Source organism: Ailuropoda melanoleuca, chromosome 5, assembly GCF_002007445.2.
Source record: "Ailuropoda melanoleuca isolate Jingjing chromosome 5, ASM200744v2, whole genome shotgun sequence".
In the NCBI taxonomy this organism is placed as follows: Eukaryota; Metazoa; Chordata; class Mammalia; order Carnivora; family Ursidae; genus Ailuropoda; species Ailuropoda melanoleuca.
The window spans coordinates 119,945,791-119,963,613 of record NC_048222.1 but is presented as its reverse complement, the minus strand read 5'-3'; the positions used below and the strand labels follow the sequence as shown (position 1 = coordinate 119,963,613).

The 17,823-nt window shown below is 38.1% G+C and overlaps 1 protein-coding gene across 1 annotated transcript in view; it reads left to right on the top strand.

Moving 5' to 3' along the window:
- The window catches only part of PCDH10 (protocadherin 10), a 71,250-nt gene extending 57,939 nt beyond the window's left edge, over nt 1-13,311 (top strand). The window contains exon 5 of the mRNA XM_034661598.1: nt 12,891-13,311. Within this exon, the coding sequence (XP_034517489.1) occupies nt 12,891-12,958 (68 nt within the window). The 3' untranslated portion in view covers nt 12,959-13,311. The remainder of the gene's footprint in view (nt 1-12,890) is intronic.
- Nucleotides 13,312-17,823: the final 4,512 nt, after the last annotated feature.

Genomic DNA, 17,823 nt, shown 5'->3' with positions numbered 1-17,823 from the left:
AGGGCTATCTTGTTGTCAGGAATGACCTTGGTCATAAAGTCTAAGGATCGTTGTTGGGTAGCTATTGTCTTAGCAACAGATTCTACGCTATCTTCAAAAATTAAGGAGAGGTTTCTGATCATATTCTCATTAACATTTATCCCTAACCAGGGAAATATGGCCCTGCCAAAGGAAGCAAATCCTAAGTCATGAATGCACCCTGGGAGGTCCTTTCTAATTAGATGGTGTAAATTCAGGGGAGCCAACTAATGAGATGTCTTAGTTTGTGGAAAATTTGGGGCACAGTTGGATATCCTAAAAAATAGTGCCCAGTTATACAGCAGTCATCCAGGTATTCAGGTCCAAAGAGAATGATAAACACTGTAGACAAAGACAAACCCAGTTAGGGCACAAACCATTCCCATTAAGGAGGTGCTATTGATGGATTCATTCACAGAGATTATTGTATTTGCCCCTTCAACCCAGGGATCAATTAGGTTTTCAGCACATTCAGAAAGTAAATCTCATAGCCTAAAATAAAGAGTTGTTCTGAATTCCTTGCAAAGATGGGGGCTGCCGGAGAGATCTCTTAGTGATTGGAGCAGATCTGATGTAGATACTCAAGGAAATGTGAGAGTGTGATTGTACAAAGATTTACATAGGTATACAAGTGTAATTGCCTAAGTACAGCTATAATTGGAGAAAGGAAAAAAAAACAAGGCACTGGATGTTCTGTCATAAAAGTTGAACTTGGTAAAAGACTTCTAAGAGTGGCTGACTGAAGCTCACCCCCATTAGCAATGGTCTAGGAAATATGGATGAGGAAAATTTCAGAAGGTGTTAGCTTTCCAGGCCAATGACAGAGTAAAGGAAAGAAAGAGAAGAAAAAAGTTTTCATGTTCAATTAAAGGACGAAGTTTTGATCTGGTGTCTTGGGTGGAAGTAGTCTACCCTAAGGTCAACTACTCGTATTCCTCATCAGTTTGATTTGGGGGTCTTCAGTGTCTGGACAGGACCAGATGTCAGGTAAAGCCTTCTTTAGCTGCAAGATGTGTACCATACACTCAATGCCTTCCAGTTTTGCAGCAGCGTCGGTGGTAGAGAGTGTGTGGTAATTTCCCTTCCAATGGGGCAAAGGGAAAGTCCTCTGATGATGATGTTTGCAGAATATCCAGTCAACAGTCTTCAGACAATGGCCAACAAACAGGATCCTTTGAATTGGGATATGGAAGGCTTCTTTAACCTGTTGATACTCTTTAGCAAAAGACATTAAATACTTATAGTAGCTAGCCATACTAGCACGACAACGAGGGAGCAGGAGAAAATTGTATACCAATAGACAGTGGTTTACTGGTGACTATCTCATATAGAGTTCATTTGTTTCCCAGAGGGGATCTGAGAACAGTCAGCGAGTCCAGAGGCAATACTGTAGGTCAAGGGAGACCAGTAGTTTCAACAAGAGTAGAGATTTTGAGTTTGAAAATCCCATTAGTTTTCTCGAACTTGCCTGATATTTGAGGATGATGGGGCCAGTAATCATGCCAAGAAATTTGCAAGGTTTTCGGTCTCATATGATTTGTCCAGTGAAATGGTTGCCTCAATCATGGGAGATTGCAGAAGGTATTCCCCAAGTGGGAAACACATTCTTTAATAATTTCTTTGCAACCGAGGGAGCGTCAGCTTTGTGGCAGGGGAAAGTTTGAAACTATCTGGAAAACATACAGAAAATAACAAGTACATATCAGTAACCCACACTAAGTGGCAACTGAATGAAGTCCAGCTACAGGCGCTCAAAAGGAGGAGGAGGAGTAAGTCTGAGGCCTCTTGGGACAAAAATAGTTTCTCCAGGATTATAGACTTGACAGGTTCGATGTTGGTAGTAAATTGCACAATTTTATAGAAGTTGCTACACCAGGGGTGCCTCAGTGGCTCAGTCGGTTAAGTGGCTGCCTTCGGCTCAGGTCATGATCCCAGGGTCCTGGGATCGAGCCTCGTATTGGGCTCTCTGCTCACTGGAGAGCCTTCTTCTCCCTATCTCTCTCTACAGCTCCCCCTGCTTGTGCTCTGTCTCTCTTTGTCAAATAAATAAATAAAATCCTTAAAAAAAAAAAAGTTGCTACACCTTAATGGCACCATGGTGGATAAAGGAATGCAAAAACTGAAAATTGGGGTTTACTAGAGAGCCAGGAAAAACCATCATCTTGGGTTTCCCATAGCCCCAACTCTTTATTTAATTTACAGCCATTGTTTGCCCATCTTATTTTTTCTGATTCAGGAGAAGACAATTGCTATGTTACAAGAACATCAAGATGACAAAAGTCTGGCAATGAGGGGTTATTTTTTGCTGAAGCAGAATGGAGTTCACCATCTGAGTTGCAACTTTTATAGATTCTGTTGTTGCTGTCTGTGAATGAAAGTTAGCTAGGGCATTTCCCTGATATTCAAGTTCAGTCCTTCTAGTGTAGGCCTCAATTTTGATGACAGCAATTTCAGAAGGTGAAAGAATAGCTGTAAGAAGTTCATTTACTTGTGGTCCTGTTTTTGATTGGGGTCTTAGAGGACTTAAGAAAACTCCTCTGTTTCCATGGCATCACCAAATCATGGATTACCCCAAAGGCATACTGGCTGTCAGTATAAATACTAAAAGTTTGTCCTGATAACTGGCAGGCTTTGGTAAGGGCCCCGGGGCTCTGCTTGTCGGGTTGACTTGGCTTGTGGGAGATCCCTTCTTTCACGTAGTCCTTGTTGGATAGCAACAGCATAACCAGCTTGGAAAAGTCTTTCTTCATTCTACAGTATGACCTTTAAACGAGCAAGATTAAATCAAGATTAGTTAAAGGGGTACCGTGTAAACCTTCAGTATTCAGTATCTGTTCTATTGAATGGATTCTTTCGTCAATGGTTATAATCATAGAATTCTTGAAGTTGTCATTTCTTAGTTTGGCAGACCCTTCTCTAGAGCTGTCCTTGGGTTGTTCAAAATTGTTTTATTTTCTTCTTTTCTCTTTAATAATCAAAACTTTTATTTCCTTATGAAAACTAGGTTTTTAAATTTATCACCAAACTAAAGCAGTTCATATTAATCTGTGCTTAGATTAGTGTTTCTAAAGGGGCACTTACATTTTAAAGGAAATGTATTAATCCATGTAAAAACTTCTATTGAGAATATTGTGGAGAAGAAGACACTTTGTGTTTTGCTTCATCTTACCTATTTACTTTTCTTTGAGTGAAGTTGCTAATCATTGGGTCGTTGCTCAACCAGTCTGCCTGGAAGTAAGAAACATTTAATGAATTTTGCAATTATCTAATTTGGAACACCATCTCCATCCTCTTCCTCCCTTTATCATGATGAGTGACTCTTCTCTTAATCATGAAAAAAGGGAAGAAAACAAGCGTTGGTGTGGTGAATTGCATAAACATGAAACTGAATTTTATTCTAGAAGTATGAGAGTTTTTAATATTCTTAGTTGTGTTTCCTAATTAATAATGGAATGAAGGCCAACTTCAAGGTTTTCTGGCAATATATTTCTCTCAAAATTGATAGCCATGGATGCATGTGTGTATGTGTGTGTGTGTGTGTGTGTGTGTGTGTGTCTGTGATGGGGAGAGGTATTAACCAACACAAAAGAGACTCATGGAGGAGTGCATGGAGAAAATCATCTTATAGGCAGACACATACACAATCTGTGCACTATATTAATTAATCTTTAGGCTATCAGAATGCCTGGTTGGAAGGTAATGATATATTTGATCTTCAACAAGCTGGCATGGGCTTTTTCACACATAGGCAATTAGTGATCAATTTCTTTTGGTGTTGCGTGGTAACCACCCTTATTTTATACTGGGCTACGTAGACCACAAAGAGACAACACAATGGTTATAATAAAATGTACCAAGTAAAGTTGAATTAGCGAGAGAAGGTGAGAAATGAGAGAGAAAAAGAGGAAGAGAGAATACAACCATTGTCTTCCTTCACTCTCCAATAAGTTTGAAGAGACTGAGAAGCAGTTATGATTTTTAAAGTTCATGTAGTCATATACATATGTAAGTTAAAAGAAAGAGAAAAATAATGAAAATAAACGATGGTTAGATAATTCTAGTTAAAATGCAATAAAGAATGAGGTAAAGTGGAATACCTTAGAAAGGAGTAAAACAGGGGTGCCCGGATGGCTCAGTTGGTTAAGCATCTGCCTTTGGCTCAGGTCATGATCCCAGGGTGCTTGGATCCAGCCCTGCTCAGTGGGGAGCCTGCTTCTTCCTCTCCCTCTGCCTCTCCCCACACCCCACCGCAGCTCATGCTCTCTCTCTCCCTCTGCTGCCTCTCTCTCAAATAAATAACTAAAATCTTAAAAAAAAAAAAAAAAGGAGTAAAACAGAGAGCGGATATATAAATTTTATTTTAGAACACAGGCATACCAAAGTATGTCATTGGGATGCCTCTGTGGAGGTGTGTTTTGTGTCCATTGTTATCCTGACAAGGATATATGGATTTACATGACAGTGTTGCAAATATTTTAAGTTCAAATATGTCTCCATAATCTTAAGAAAATGCCCTTGCAATTATAGGGACCAGAACAGGGGAGAAACTGGAAATGCCATTAAGAGATCATGCAGAATCATGTGCACTGGCATAACATTTCATAAAGCTAGATGACAAGTTTACAACACGTGATTACTAGTCGAGTATTCCTGCTGAGGTGGTAAGAATGTTTTCAATTGACAACAATCAGGTAGGTGGAGTGGACAAGGATATTAGGTATTTTTAAAATTTGGTATGTTGCACAGTTCTGGTTTAAATATAATACTTCCTTTAACACTCTAGAAGAGTCTGTTCCAGTATTAGATATAATAATAATTAAAAGATAAAAATAAATGCCACAAATAATGAAGCGTTATGATTTAGATGATGTTATGAGATAATTCATAACAATAAAAACAGAAAAAAGGGAAATTGGGATAATGAGAGACCCATTGTTGTAAATCTCTAGCTAGGAAGCAAGTGAGTACAAGTAACTTACGTACTGAACTAGTAAAAATGGAGGTGGAAGGACAGAATCAAGAGACAATTCAAAAAGCAATAGATGGTACTTCCTCCCTGATCCCACGGTCAGCTGACTGATGAGAGGGAGAAGTCACTATGAATGGGAGTTTTGGTTTGCCTGAGCGGATCATGCCGCCTTTAAACAAGACAACATAAAAGAAAGAAAAGGGTAATCATATATGTAGCAGGGCTTGCTAATTTTCTCTCTATCATTCAGTTTTTGCTACGTTTGCTATCCAAGTAGAACCGGAATGGCATTATATTTAAACATGTTCAGAAAATTTTAGATTTTTACCCTTATGTCAAATGATAGTCTCTCTATTATATTTTACTTCATTCCCTCTGTAGTAATTTATTATTATTATGGCAATTTAAATTAAAACTCTTCAGTTGAATTTTTTCATTATGTTTATTTGGAAAGAATTCTATAAATATGTAATATGTAAATTAGAAATATTTTTAAAAGTTTTCTTTTTTTTCCCTGTGCACCTTCGGCTAGTGTATATGCCAGAAGTGGTCTTGACTAATTTAAAAAGGATGCAGATTAAGTCGAAACCTCTGGCTCTTTTTGTGACATGCATGACACTACATAATGAAGAGGAAGGCATACAAATAAAAATAAAGACATAATAATTGTAAAAAAGCTATTTATATTTCCTTTCCATCTGTTCAAATAACATTTTCGGCAAATATTTTTGAACAAAATCGTAATACCTTTATGTTGTTTGACCTGTATTCATCAACTCCTATCTAAACTCTATTAGCAATTAATTTTATTTTCTATGTTTTTTTTTAAGTGGACCCCACAGAATAATAGACTTTTAGTGCAGAGCAGGTCCTTGAAAATATTCTGGTCCTTAACCTACCTATGAAGCAAATGAGACAAATATAGACTGACTGATGCAAGAGCATAACCATAAACGTAAGGTCCAAACCTTTTCTCTTGACTGAATTCTTAACCCGTGCCAGCTATATTTCTAGTCTCTGTGTCTTATTTTAACTTGAAATTCTAGGAGTAACTATATTTAAAAATATAAAAATAAGCTATAGCATCTAGAACTTCACTCTATATTTTTAAATTTCAATGCTCTCCCTATGCCACATGCTCATTTCTAAGGAGGATTCTCACATAGAAGGCACCATGAAATGTGGCCTAAGAAACTAAAGAGTCTTGTCTGTCCTTTTATGATAGATATTTAGAATAAAATGTTGTTCTAATATATGCATTTTTATTCCTCTTAACCAGCGTGTTATGTTGGCAGTGAATAAGCAAACCTAGAGTCAGACAAATAGGAGTACACGTCCCCGAGAAATCCTATTTAAAGACTGCTGCTTCACCAAGAAAAAGTCTGAATAACCTGACTTTATAAAATCATCATCATCCCAGCTAATAAATTCACCCAACTTAGCTCAACTTACTTCAACAAATTTAGTCAAATACTGAAAAAAAAATAAGAAGGTAGGTGAAGGGTGGGTTTTAATCATCAACTATCCACCCTGTTGGTGAGGGAGAGATTTCCATCCTAGGGTTTTGGGGATGGGGAACACACAACATTGGACACTGGAGAGACAGGCGAAATTGACAACAATTTACAAGCCACATATTCTCATAGCCTGGGGGAGGAGGACACCACACAAAATACAAGGCCACACTACCAGGGGCTATGAGAAGCAGGCTTTTTGGCTATCAAGAGGGAGGGGTTCTCCCTGGTTCCTGCTGGAGGATGTGGCCAGGGAGAATTCAATGGAGCTAGCAGGGAAATGAAACCACACTAATTAAGAACCAACTGTGATTGGTCCCCCCTGATAAGCAGAGCTGTATGGCTAGGGGATCTTATCTTCCAGAGGAGAATAAGGAAGGTGAGGTTAGACCATTCAAGGCAGTCTAGATACACTAGATGTCAGGGTAGCACATAATATCTGGCTTTAATTTCAGTCCTTATACCATAATTGATTCCCTGATGTCTTGACACCAATTCTTCCCTTGGTGATGCACTGAGATTCCTAGGTAGTAGAGGAACCTCTCCAGGACATGGAGTAGGCACTTAACCAGGAGAAAGATAGTGTGAGGAGAAAAACAACTATTTTGAGTAGCTGCCTAGTCAGTTCACAGTATGATAACCTTGCTCTTGCACAGTCTGGACGTTTAGATAAGGACCTAAGCTTAGGATTCCCACAAGAAGTTCCGGCTTTGCTTTTCCTGGGGCACCTTTTAAAATAACCACTTGGAATTAAGCCAGTGAAAAGTGAGTGACGTCCACCTTGTCACCTTCTAGGCACTTGCTACCCTGTTCTCTACCGCCTGCTTACTCATGGCCTGGGACAGGGGTCTGCCCTTTCCCTGGCTCTTTGACCCCTGCCCTGATATTTGTAAGTAATAAACCTTGTGACTTTACTTCCTTTGTGTGAGCATGTTGGAACTGTGTTTTTCATCCAAATGACCCTGGGTTTACTTCCCCAAAGTGGGAGCTCGGACACCGAAGGAGGTAACTGCAAACCTTGTGCAGGTGACTTAAGCCTCTTCATTCAGCAGGTCATAATCTACATATTTTTCATTTAATGCATCAGCTGTGCCCCCCCCCAACACAGAGGGCCACATAGTGAGGTGCACTTCAAAAACATGAACTTTAGAGGTGTTCCCTTTATGGCCAATAAAGGAAACTGAGGAACCCGTGTGGCAGTAGTACAAGGATCTATGTCCCAGGGAATGTGGATTCAGACTAATCTATGCCTATGGCAATAGCAGAGGGCTATTTCTTTTCTTTGGAATTCTTCGAAGGGGCCATTACGCTTCTCAATTAAACTGGCTGCCTGGGGTCTATAGAGGACATGGAAGTTGTATTGAATGTCTTCTTCAGGAGCCCAGCCTTGTCTGTTTTGAGAAGTGAAATGAGCACCTTGGTCACTATCAATAATCTCTGAAATTCCAAAGGGGAGAATAGGAGTGTCCTGGTGAGGCTGAATTGTGGCCTTAGTATACATAGGGACATCTGTTCCCTTGATTTATATTTTAGGTCTCTGTGGGACAAGAGGTTCCCAGAGTCCTTTACCTCCAAGGGAGCAATTCTTATATAATACACCAAGGGTTTATAAAAATGTTCATATGGAGCCATTTTCTGACCAGGGTATCCAGTGCTAAGATGACTGCCTATTATATGGTCAACTATGCTGACCCTGAGATCCTGCCTTTATCAGGGACATACCGGATAAGGAAGGGAAATCAGCAACATTCCACCAAGTTCCATCATATATAATGATGGCAATATGATCCATAAAGTGTACAAACTCCATTAATTATTCACTAAGTTGCTCCTACGGGGCTCTCCATGTTGCTAAGGGGTCTGGGAGTGGGTCGACCTCTAACACCATGGCATCTGGCGAGGGCCTGAGGAGAGCTGAGGCTACACCTTCCTGCAGATGGGATATGTCAGAGGGTCAGATTTGAATTCAGCCTGTACAACCGAGATCTTGTGAGTGCTGGTTCCGTGACCCAAGGCATAACGGCCAGCATGGTATGCAAGAATAGATGCTCTGGGTCTGTGAGAGACTGTTTGCAGAGGAGCTCAGTATGTGGCCCACAACTACCACTCTAATGGTGTGCAGTGCAAAGTCAAGGAGAGCAGTTCCCTGTATCAGAAGTCCACAGGCAACTTAGGACCTGGTGTAGACCTTCTAGATAGGTGAGAGGAAGCAGTTTGGAGGCCCAGCGACTTCTCTTCTGGAGACAGCTATCTCCTTTTCCAGGGTTAGGCAATGTCCCCAGGGTCAGAGTCCACCTGCAGTAAAATCCTTTTGCCTATGGTGCTAGTCTGACAGTCAAGCCCTATGGTTTGAAGATTAGTCCTTTGGCCTGCTGGTAACCAGAAGCACTAAGACAAGCCCACACACATTGGTTAGAGACGTTTCACTGAGACAGCAGTTGTGTCACCTCCTCCATTATTTGGGGGGCAGTTGGTGCCCCCTGCTCTTCCCCCCCTTTTTTTTCATCAGTGCCTTGTCCATGGGTTGCCAGAAATATATACCCTTGGAGGTCAGTAAAATACTTGGGATAGCAGCAAGGGAAACAGTAGCACAAGGAAGGGGCAAGGTAGCTACACTTTAAATGACTCAGGTGCCATGATTAATTCTCGGTAGGGCGGTGATCTCCTTCCTTTCCACAAACCTCATTATGAGCTATCCCTGGACTCCCCCTGAGGGTGGACAGTCACAATAACGGCCAGATGGCTGCCCCAAGTAGATAGTGATGGTTCTCAAGGTAGATGCAGTGACCAGAGCTCTAGCTTATCCTTGGTAAGTGGAACTGAAGCACTAGCTGACCAAGTAAGGTTTTGTGTTGTCACTGCTTTTATAAGCAGGAGTCCCAGAGATGCCTGCTAGATGTAGACTGACTCCAACAGAGCCTCATGCTGAGGTACAGCCAATTAACCACAGTTCTCTTCTTTAGGACAAGAGTATTTTGCAGTGGGAAGCGAGGGCAATACCCGCTAAAGACAACGCAGTGCCTAACAGGCCAAAGTGCAAGTCCATCAGCAATGACAGTTTGGTGCCAGGAAGCCTTCCTTCTATCATGAAATCATAGTTATCCAAGAGCAGTTAATTCAAGCTGACCGAGTGTCCTTGGTCATGGTTGGATCATCCTGTAAAGTGTTGTTTTGTCTCTTAATCATGCCTTTGGTGAGGGAGAAATTTCTGTCCTAGAGTTAAGGGATTAGAGAATATGTAGCACCTAACACTGGACAGAAGAGACAAGAGCAATTTATTAGTCACAGATAGTCACAGGCCTGGGGTGGAAGGTGGCAGGAAGGATGCTGCACATGGCCACATGGGATTGCACTCAGGAACAGAGTGAACAACCAGGGGCTGTAAGAGACAAGCTTTGTAGTATCAAGGGGGTGAGGTATTTCCTGATTCTGGTGAGATAGGATTGGCTTGTTTGAATTGGCTTGTTCTGCAAGCCAATAGGGAACTGACACCCACCTTCACCTAGTCCCCCTGATAAGTAGGGTTGTCTGGATAGGTGATCTTATCTTTGGGAGCAAAGTGGAGAAAGAAACTTGGGAGTTAGGTTATTTGAAGTTTTTCTAGTTGTGCCAGATGTCAAGGCAACACATATATTGGGCTTAATTTTGCTTATACCATAAAAGTGAATGCTATGGTGTTGGAGAAGTCCAAAATCCCTGAGAGCCCTTGAACAATTTTGGTCTTGGTCAGGCTTGCTTCAGCCAAATTTGTCAGATATTAAGCTGAGGTTCTTTGAGAGGTTTCCTATATTGTCTTCAAAAGTAGAACAATTTCCAAAATAGAAACTAAACTTTTTATGAACATAGGTCCTCCAGCTCCTATGGAAATTTATGGAAGGGTCTCTTTGTCATCAAGTTCTGAAATTTCATAGTATTACATGATTTGATGTAGATCTATTTCCATCTCAATTTCAGATACTTGGTAAGCTCTTTCAGTCTTTAAACCCAAGCTTTCAGTTTTTGGAAATTTTCTTGAATTATTGTTTTCATCATTTCTCCCCTTATTTCTTTTCATCTTTTTTTATCCTTTTTTATTTGGATATTGAACCTCCTCTACTGACCTACCAATTTTCTTCACTTTTTCTTCCCTACTTTCTACATTTTTTTAATCTGCTTTTTCAGAGATGTTCTTGAGTTTATCTTCCGAACTTCTACTAAGCCTTTTATTTCCTTGTTTTATTATTAAGTGTAAGAGTTCTTTATGTTTTCTCAATATTCTTCTCTAAAGGTATTTTGAACTCTCTTCATGAATACAATATTTTCTCTTATTCACCTGAAGATATCGAAGATAGCTTATGTTGCATTTTATTTTCCCAGAATAGTGTCTCTTTCCAGGAATCTACGGTAGAGATTCTTTTTTTTTTTGCAAATGTCTGGTGGATCATTTAATTAAGGAAACCCCACTGTCAATACATTTGGTATGTTTTTCTTCTTAGGCTAGTTAGAGATATCCAGATAAATGTTTTCAGGTCTTCCTCCTGGAGGTATAAGCCTGGGCACTTGCATTTTGAAAGTTAATCGGGGAAAGATGGTTGGGAGAGAGAAGGGCCTAAGTTTTCTGGGTATGATGATCTCACATTAAACTGTACCCGCTGTCTTCCAATGTAGGCACCTCTGTTTTAACCTCCTTAGAGAATATATTTCCTGTCTTCCTACCAGAGGGGATAATTGATCACCTACATATGCACAGTAGATGAGAGAAACCTGGGAGTCTAATTGCTTCTCAATGACATTTTTTGATCCTTCTTTTCATTTTTATATTCACTCCCACTTCAGAACTAATTTGTTCTATTAATTCCTTAGCCTTTGGAATATTCTGTGGGATAAATCAGATTTCTTTCTTCGTACTCCTAACTTCCAGCTCAAGATTATATATTTTTAAAACAAGTAAGTCGATAGCAACTTACTGATCCACTTCCAAACTTCCAAAATGTTGTTAGAGTTGTTTGCTCACTTGTTTCTTTGTCTTATACTTGTTCTTGTAGGCTTTTCTGTAGAAAATGTTCTTTTCACTGCTGTGAAGTTTTATGAAAAGCTAAAGTTTGTGCATGAATTCATCTTCTCTCTCTAACTGGAAGCTTAAAAATAAGCTTTCACATAATGAGCTAAAGTCTTATAACACAGAGTCATGAAGAAATCTGCTCTCAGATGATTGAGAGTTTGTGGGATTCTTGCTAGAAGTACCTATTTCTTTGTTGTTAGGACCATGTAGAAAGTAAGGATATGCTTCACATTTGGTTACATTTGGGAATTAATAATTTAAATGTAATATACACATAATTCTCTCATTATATATTAATAAATGAAATTATAAAATATGATATGCAATTTCTATTTTCCCAAATGTGAGTATTACAATGATTTATTTTTCACTCTTGGTTGTAACAAGTTTATGAGTCTATACGTTTTAAAAATTTTAGATAGTGTAAAACCAGTTAGGTGATACCCAGTGTTATATTTGATATAGATTAGAATGCTGGTTATTTATTCAATTGGTTTTAAGGTTATAATTATGAATGAAAATAAAATTTGAAGCCCGATAGTGCTTTTCTCTTACATTGGTTTATTCACCATAGTATTCTACTTTGAATAGTGCCTGAAATTAGTGTCCAAATAATATCAGGCAACTTGCAAGCTTTAGTACTTGAGGTCAATTTAATTACACTGTGCATGACAGAAACTAGGCCATTTGGGTATTGCCTTTGCCACCAGCAATTGACACCTGAGTGTTAATGAGCCGGTAATTAAGAGCTGGCACATACAGACACATTTTACTGTTTGGGACTAGGATAACCATATGCTACATAACTTCGGTGCTAAGTATTTTGTTAGCTTCAGAATTTACACAATTATGTTTGTGAGGTTTTTTTTAAATCTTTCTTTTGCCATGGTAAAAAAAAAAAAGAGATTAACAAAGAGTTACTTAAAAGATTTAAAATAACCGTACTTGTCATTTTTAAGTTATGAAACATTTGAAAACTACTAAGGTCATATTTGGAGAGCAGATATTTGGAAAAAAATAAATTTTTAGAGTGGCAATTCCTTTCAGTTTAAAACCACATCTACAGGACTTATATTTTGAAAAGTCTTTTGTAATATAACAAAAGTACCTAAAGCAACTTAACATGAATGTAATATGTAGGGTAGGCAGTTCTCTGGGATGGCCCACAATGATTATCACCCCTGGTATTGAACTCTTGAGTACCCCCCTTCTCCTGAAGGTAGTTGAGCTATGGAACCCACTTCTATGAAACAGAATTTGGTTCTGGTGTTAGATTAAGAAAAGGTTATGTTTTCCATCTTGGGAATCTTCTTGTACACACTCTCACTCTCCTTTGGATTGCTTGCAGAGATGTGGAGGCAGCTCTGTGGTGAGACCCATGTGGCACGAGATCGAGGCCTATCAACAAACACATGAGTGAGCTCTGAAGCAGATGCCCTTCCCCTCGTTGCATCTTCAGAGGAGAACACAGCTTCTGCCAACAGCTTGAGTGCAATCTCAAAGGAGCCCTTAGCCAGAGGTTCCCAGTTAAATGTGCGCTAAGAGGGTTTGAATCATACAAATTTGGAGTATACTGTTTTCCAGCAACAGATAACTAATACAATATGGAAGTGGCAATCCTATTGTCTGCCACAGCAATAGGAATTACTGATTTCTCTGATGTGATGTGTATAATCAAACAAAATGTATAATGTACATGCATCATGTCTTTGCTTTCCTCTCCAATTTCCCTTTCTTCCCCTTCTCCTCCCTACCTCACAAAAGAAGTCCCCAACACTTTCTTGATTCATCTTCTATTGGTTTAAAAAAATAAAACTGTTCTCATCAGATGAAAAATGTATTAACTTTTGTGAATTTTAGTTGTGGGAATTACTTCTAATTTTCTTCTTTGAAAGAGTTTGCTTTTCCATGGAACCCTCTGTAGGACACAGAGCCTTTTATATGCAGATTGATATAATTATGCTTTGAAATAGCTTTGAGTTCCCTGTAGCTTAAACCGAGAACATGAAAGGCCAAATGTTATATCGAACTGAAGGATATAAAAGTGCACGTACATCAATCCAAAATGAGATATAGAAATGAACAGCTCTTTACACAGTGATGTCAGTTTTTGACAGATTATTGAAGGATCTTTATAACTGCCGAGACTGCTTTGGGTAGCATGAAAACTCTGCCTGGGGATAGTCTTATCAGTTTGTATTTTTTATTCTTTCAATACCTAAAGGTGAGTAGATGTTAAGTGAAACAAGAGAAATACTCTCTGACAAAAGCTTTAACTCTCTTCCCCAAAGATGACATCCGGCCCCAAATGGTAAAACATAGTGTGAGGCGATGATGGAATCATCCACCCAGTCTGTCACGCTAGAGATGGCAGCCTAGATGAGGAGGTTACATTTTAGGAAGTCGACAGAAAACCCACTTGGTAATCGTCACCTCCGGAGAGATCCCAGTGACAGACAAGGGTCTCTTCTGCACAGGAGAGGAGTTTATTGTGCCGGTGACAGACATGTTAAGAGGATTTAAAGCGCCCACATTCTTTCTTATAACTAGCAGGGAGATAAAAGGATAAAAGGAATCCAGTGAATTTTTGTATGTTCAAAACCTTGAAATCAATACCATGTTTATTTACAAGCAGATTCTAAAAAACCTAACTTTATGTCGAAAGAGTATGTACTGCTTACTTTTAATATCCCAACTGCTTTGCGTTAAGTAAAAGTACGTCTTAGAATTGTTCTTTATATCCGCCGCGAACAAAGACTTCTTTTTTTTTTCTGCTTTAAGGGCACATCCTGTCCTGAAATTATAATCCAAACAGAAGAATGAAATATTCACCTCATCTGGGTTTGTTAGTCTTAAAATTGAAGATGAAAATCCCCTAAATTCTGGTGTTTCTAGAATGTGCAGGTATTAAGTAAATATAATGGAAATCAGAACAAGGGCAGGGGGTAAAACTTTGAACAAAATATGCACTATGATACTAATACTGATTTCAGCAGAACTGAGGAGATGATGAATATAATACTTCTGCATTCAATCAACGTTAGCAAATTGTACCACGTTTGGCATTTTGCAAAGCTTGCCATTTATTAATCTGCAAAATATATATGAAAGGAGATGATGATAACTTAAGCAGTAGTTGAGAAAAACATAATCGTTAATTAGCTCTGACACTATAATTAAACAACATATATACCAATCTATTAAAATGTCTCTTTTTGGAAATGATTGACATGAAGTTAAAAAAAATTCAAAGGTTTTAAACATGTAACTTAATGTATATATTACATTAGTACCACTCAACTTTGATACTATAGAAAATATACAGACGATGTGTAATGGGCAGCATGATGCCTCTGAAATTATTTCAAACTGAATTATCTCCTAGCTCTACTACTGAAAATCTTATGACCTTGGTAGAGTTCTGCAGTTGATTTGGAGACTCAAATCAGTTCTCATATCTAAGTTAGGGTCATGGATCAAATTTTAGTTGGAAATAATTTAGGACAAAACAATCTCCATTTTATAGAGAGAATCTTTTGTGACCTGGTGGTGGGGAGGCATACTCATTCCATAAAATCACGTGAAACCCCCTGTTCAGTAGAAGTTCTGGATAGGAATAAAAAACAAACTAAAAAAACTCTTGCAATACTGTGAAGGGCCTATTAAAAATGGTTCTATTTATTAGTGATAAGGAATAGTTATATTGTAAGTTCTACTGGCAGGTGTGACAAATAATCTTTACTTGATAAAGGTGATTAAAGACCATCTCTACCATGAATTTTTATACAATTCCAAATTGTGGCACAAACCAAGGTTAACATTTAGGACTCGCATTGAAATCAAAACTATGATAGTTTTAAAATTATAATAAAGGTAATTTTATTAAGTATTCCATCTGTGACAAGTACTGTGCTATTCATCAAAACATTTATATGAAAAGTGATACTTTTAATCAATTTACAGATGAAACTATGAGAAGCATGTAAACATGATTATTTCTTAATTATAAGGCTAGTGCGTGTTGAAGCTTAAAAGTGACTTCTGACATATGGAGCCCTACAGTTAGCTACCTTAAATAATATGGGAGAGGAAAAGATAAAATGAAGCAATTAAGCAATTAATGTTTTATTAGAAATGCCCATAATAGACATAGGCTGAATTTTAAAGATAAACTAATATATATAAATTCCTCTCACATTTAAACCACATGGCCATGTAGTCTAAACAAATATTATGGTGCAAGTATTAGAAACGATAAAAAGACTAACAGATTTAAAATGTAAGCTGTATGCTTTTCCCACAGCTTCAAACTACAATAGTACCTCTCACACTATACTGAGTCTGTGTGCATGTGTGTCTGTGTGTGAATAAAAGGAACTTGATAGTCACAATATTGGACATGAATAAAATAGTATAGAATAGAGTACAGTAAAATATGTTCCAGTAAAATGTGATTTAGAGATCTCCTTGTCTAAAATTTCCCAAAGCATGTTACAAGAACCTTCAGTGTCACTTGATCAAAGGTGGGGAAAAAGAGAGAAGTTAAGGAATTTTCATTTTCAAATGGACATTGCATGCTACACTACATTCATTTCTGAAAGATTTATAATTCACCTCACCATGTTAAAAGTCTCACAGGAGTCTTTCAACTTAAAAAGGTCCTGTTTAATGCTTTTTAGCCTCGTACGTGTGTATGTATACACATACATGCATATATAAGCAGGTATGTTATACGTATGTTTATATACAGACTGCATGTACATACATAAAATTTAATAGAAATTTCACTTATGATCTAAAAGGATGTCTATCATCCTTCAGAAATGCTGTGAAAAGCAATGCTTTCTGTTTAAAAACAGATTATTTGTAATTGATTTGCATGAAATCAAGGCTAATAAGGAACTGTTTAAGACACTGATAAATTGCATTCATTACTTATTCTTAATTAAAAAGAATGGAAAGTACACCTTAATGGAGAGAGGGGAATTAATGTAAGCATTGGAGAAAATGATACATATATATATATATATATTTCAGCCTTTCTAGCAGGAAGCCTTTCTAACCTGATTTACCTAATTAATATTTGATGTGTGCAATTATCAGTAATACCAAGCATGTAACTACTTTTTCAAGTTTGAATAGTTTATCTAGGGTAAGTATATATATATTCCCAATTCAAGAACCCAGGGATATGAAAATTAACATAAAACTTGATAAATATTTTTTTCTTTTTTTTAATGATTTTTTTATTATATTATGTTAATCACCATACAGTACATCCCCGGATTCCGATGTAAAGTTCGATGCTTCATTAGTTGCGTATAACACCCAGTGCACCATGCAATACGTGCCCTCCTTACTACCCATCACCAGTCTATCCCATTCCCCCACCCCCTCCCCTCTGAAGTCTTCAGTTTGTTTCTCATAGTCCATAGTCTCTCATGTTTCATTCCCCCTTCTGATTACCCCCCTTTCCTTTATCCCTTTCTTCCCCTACCGGTCATCCTAGTTCTTATGTTCCATAGATGAGAGAAATCATATGATAATTGTCTTTCTCTGCTTGACTTATTTCACTTAGCATTATCTCCTCCAGTGCCGTCCATGTTGCAGCAAATGTTGAGAATTCGTTCTTTCTGATAGCTGAGTAATATTCCATTGTATATATGGACCACAGCTTCTTAATCCAGTCATCTGTTGAAGGGCATCTCGGCTCCTTCCATGATTTGGCTATTGTGGACAATGCAGCTATGAACATTGGGGTGCATATGGCCCCTCTTTACTACGTCTGTATCTTTGGGGTAAACACCCAGTAGTGCAATGGCTGGGTCATAGGGTAGTTCAATTTTTATGAGAAATAGTTTGTGGTAAATTTGAAAATCTGACAATACCTTCTATAGTTAGTTAAATTTCATCAAATCAGGTATCACACAGTCTAAGCATTGCAATGTAATCTTATTTCATACTATTTTCTATTCCTTTCCTTGTCAATATTAAATCATCACTACTTTCTTCAAGCCTGAATCCAAGCCTGGCTCACCCATAGTTTTCAGTGGATGACCTTGCTTCCTAATTCAGAGAAATAGTTTAGGCATCAGAAAAGATCCTGTAACTTCTAAAAGTCTCATAATTTCAACATCACCTGCATCCATTCTTACATCTTAAAAGGAACATTTTTTGTCACTGTATTTGTCAAGACTCCTTATAAAAAATGGGATGTCAACCTACACGGGCTTAAGAGGAAAGATTACTTTCGCTCAGGTAACTGAAAGGTCTATGCATGG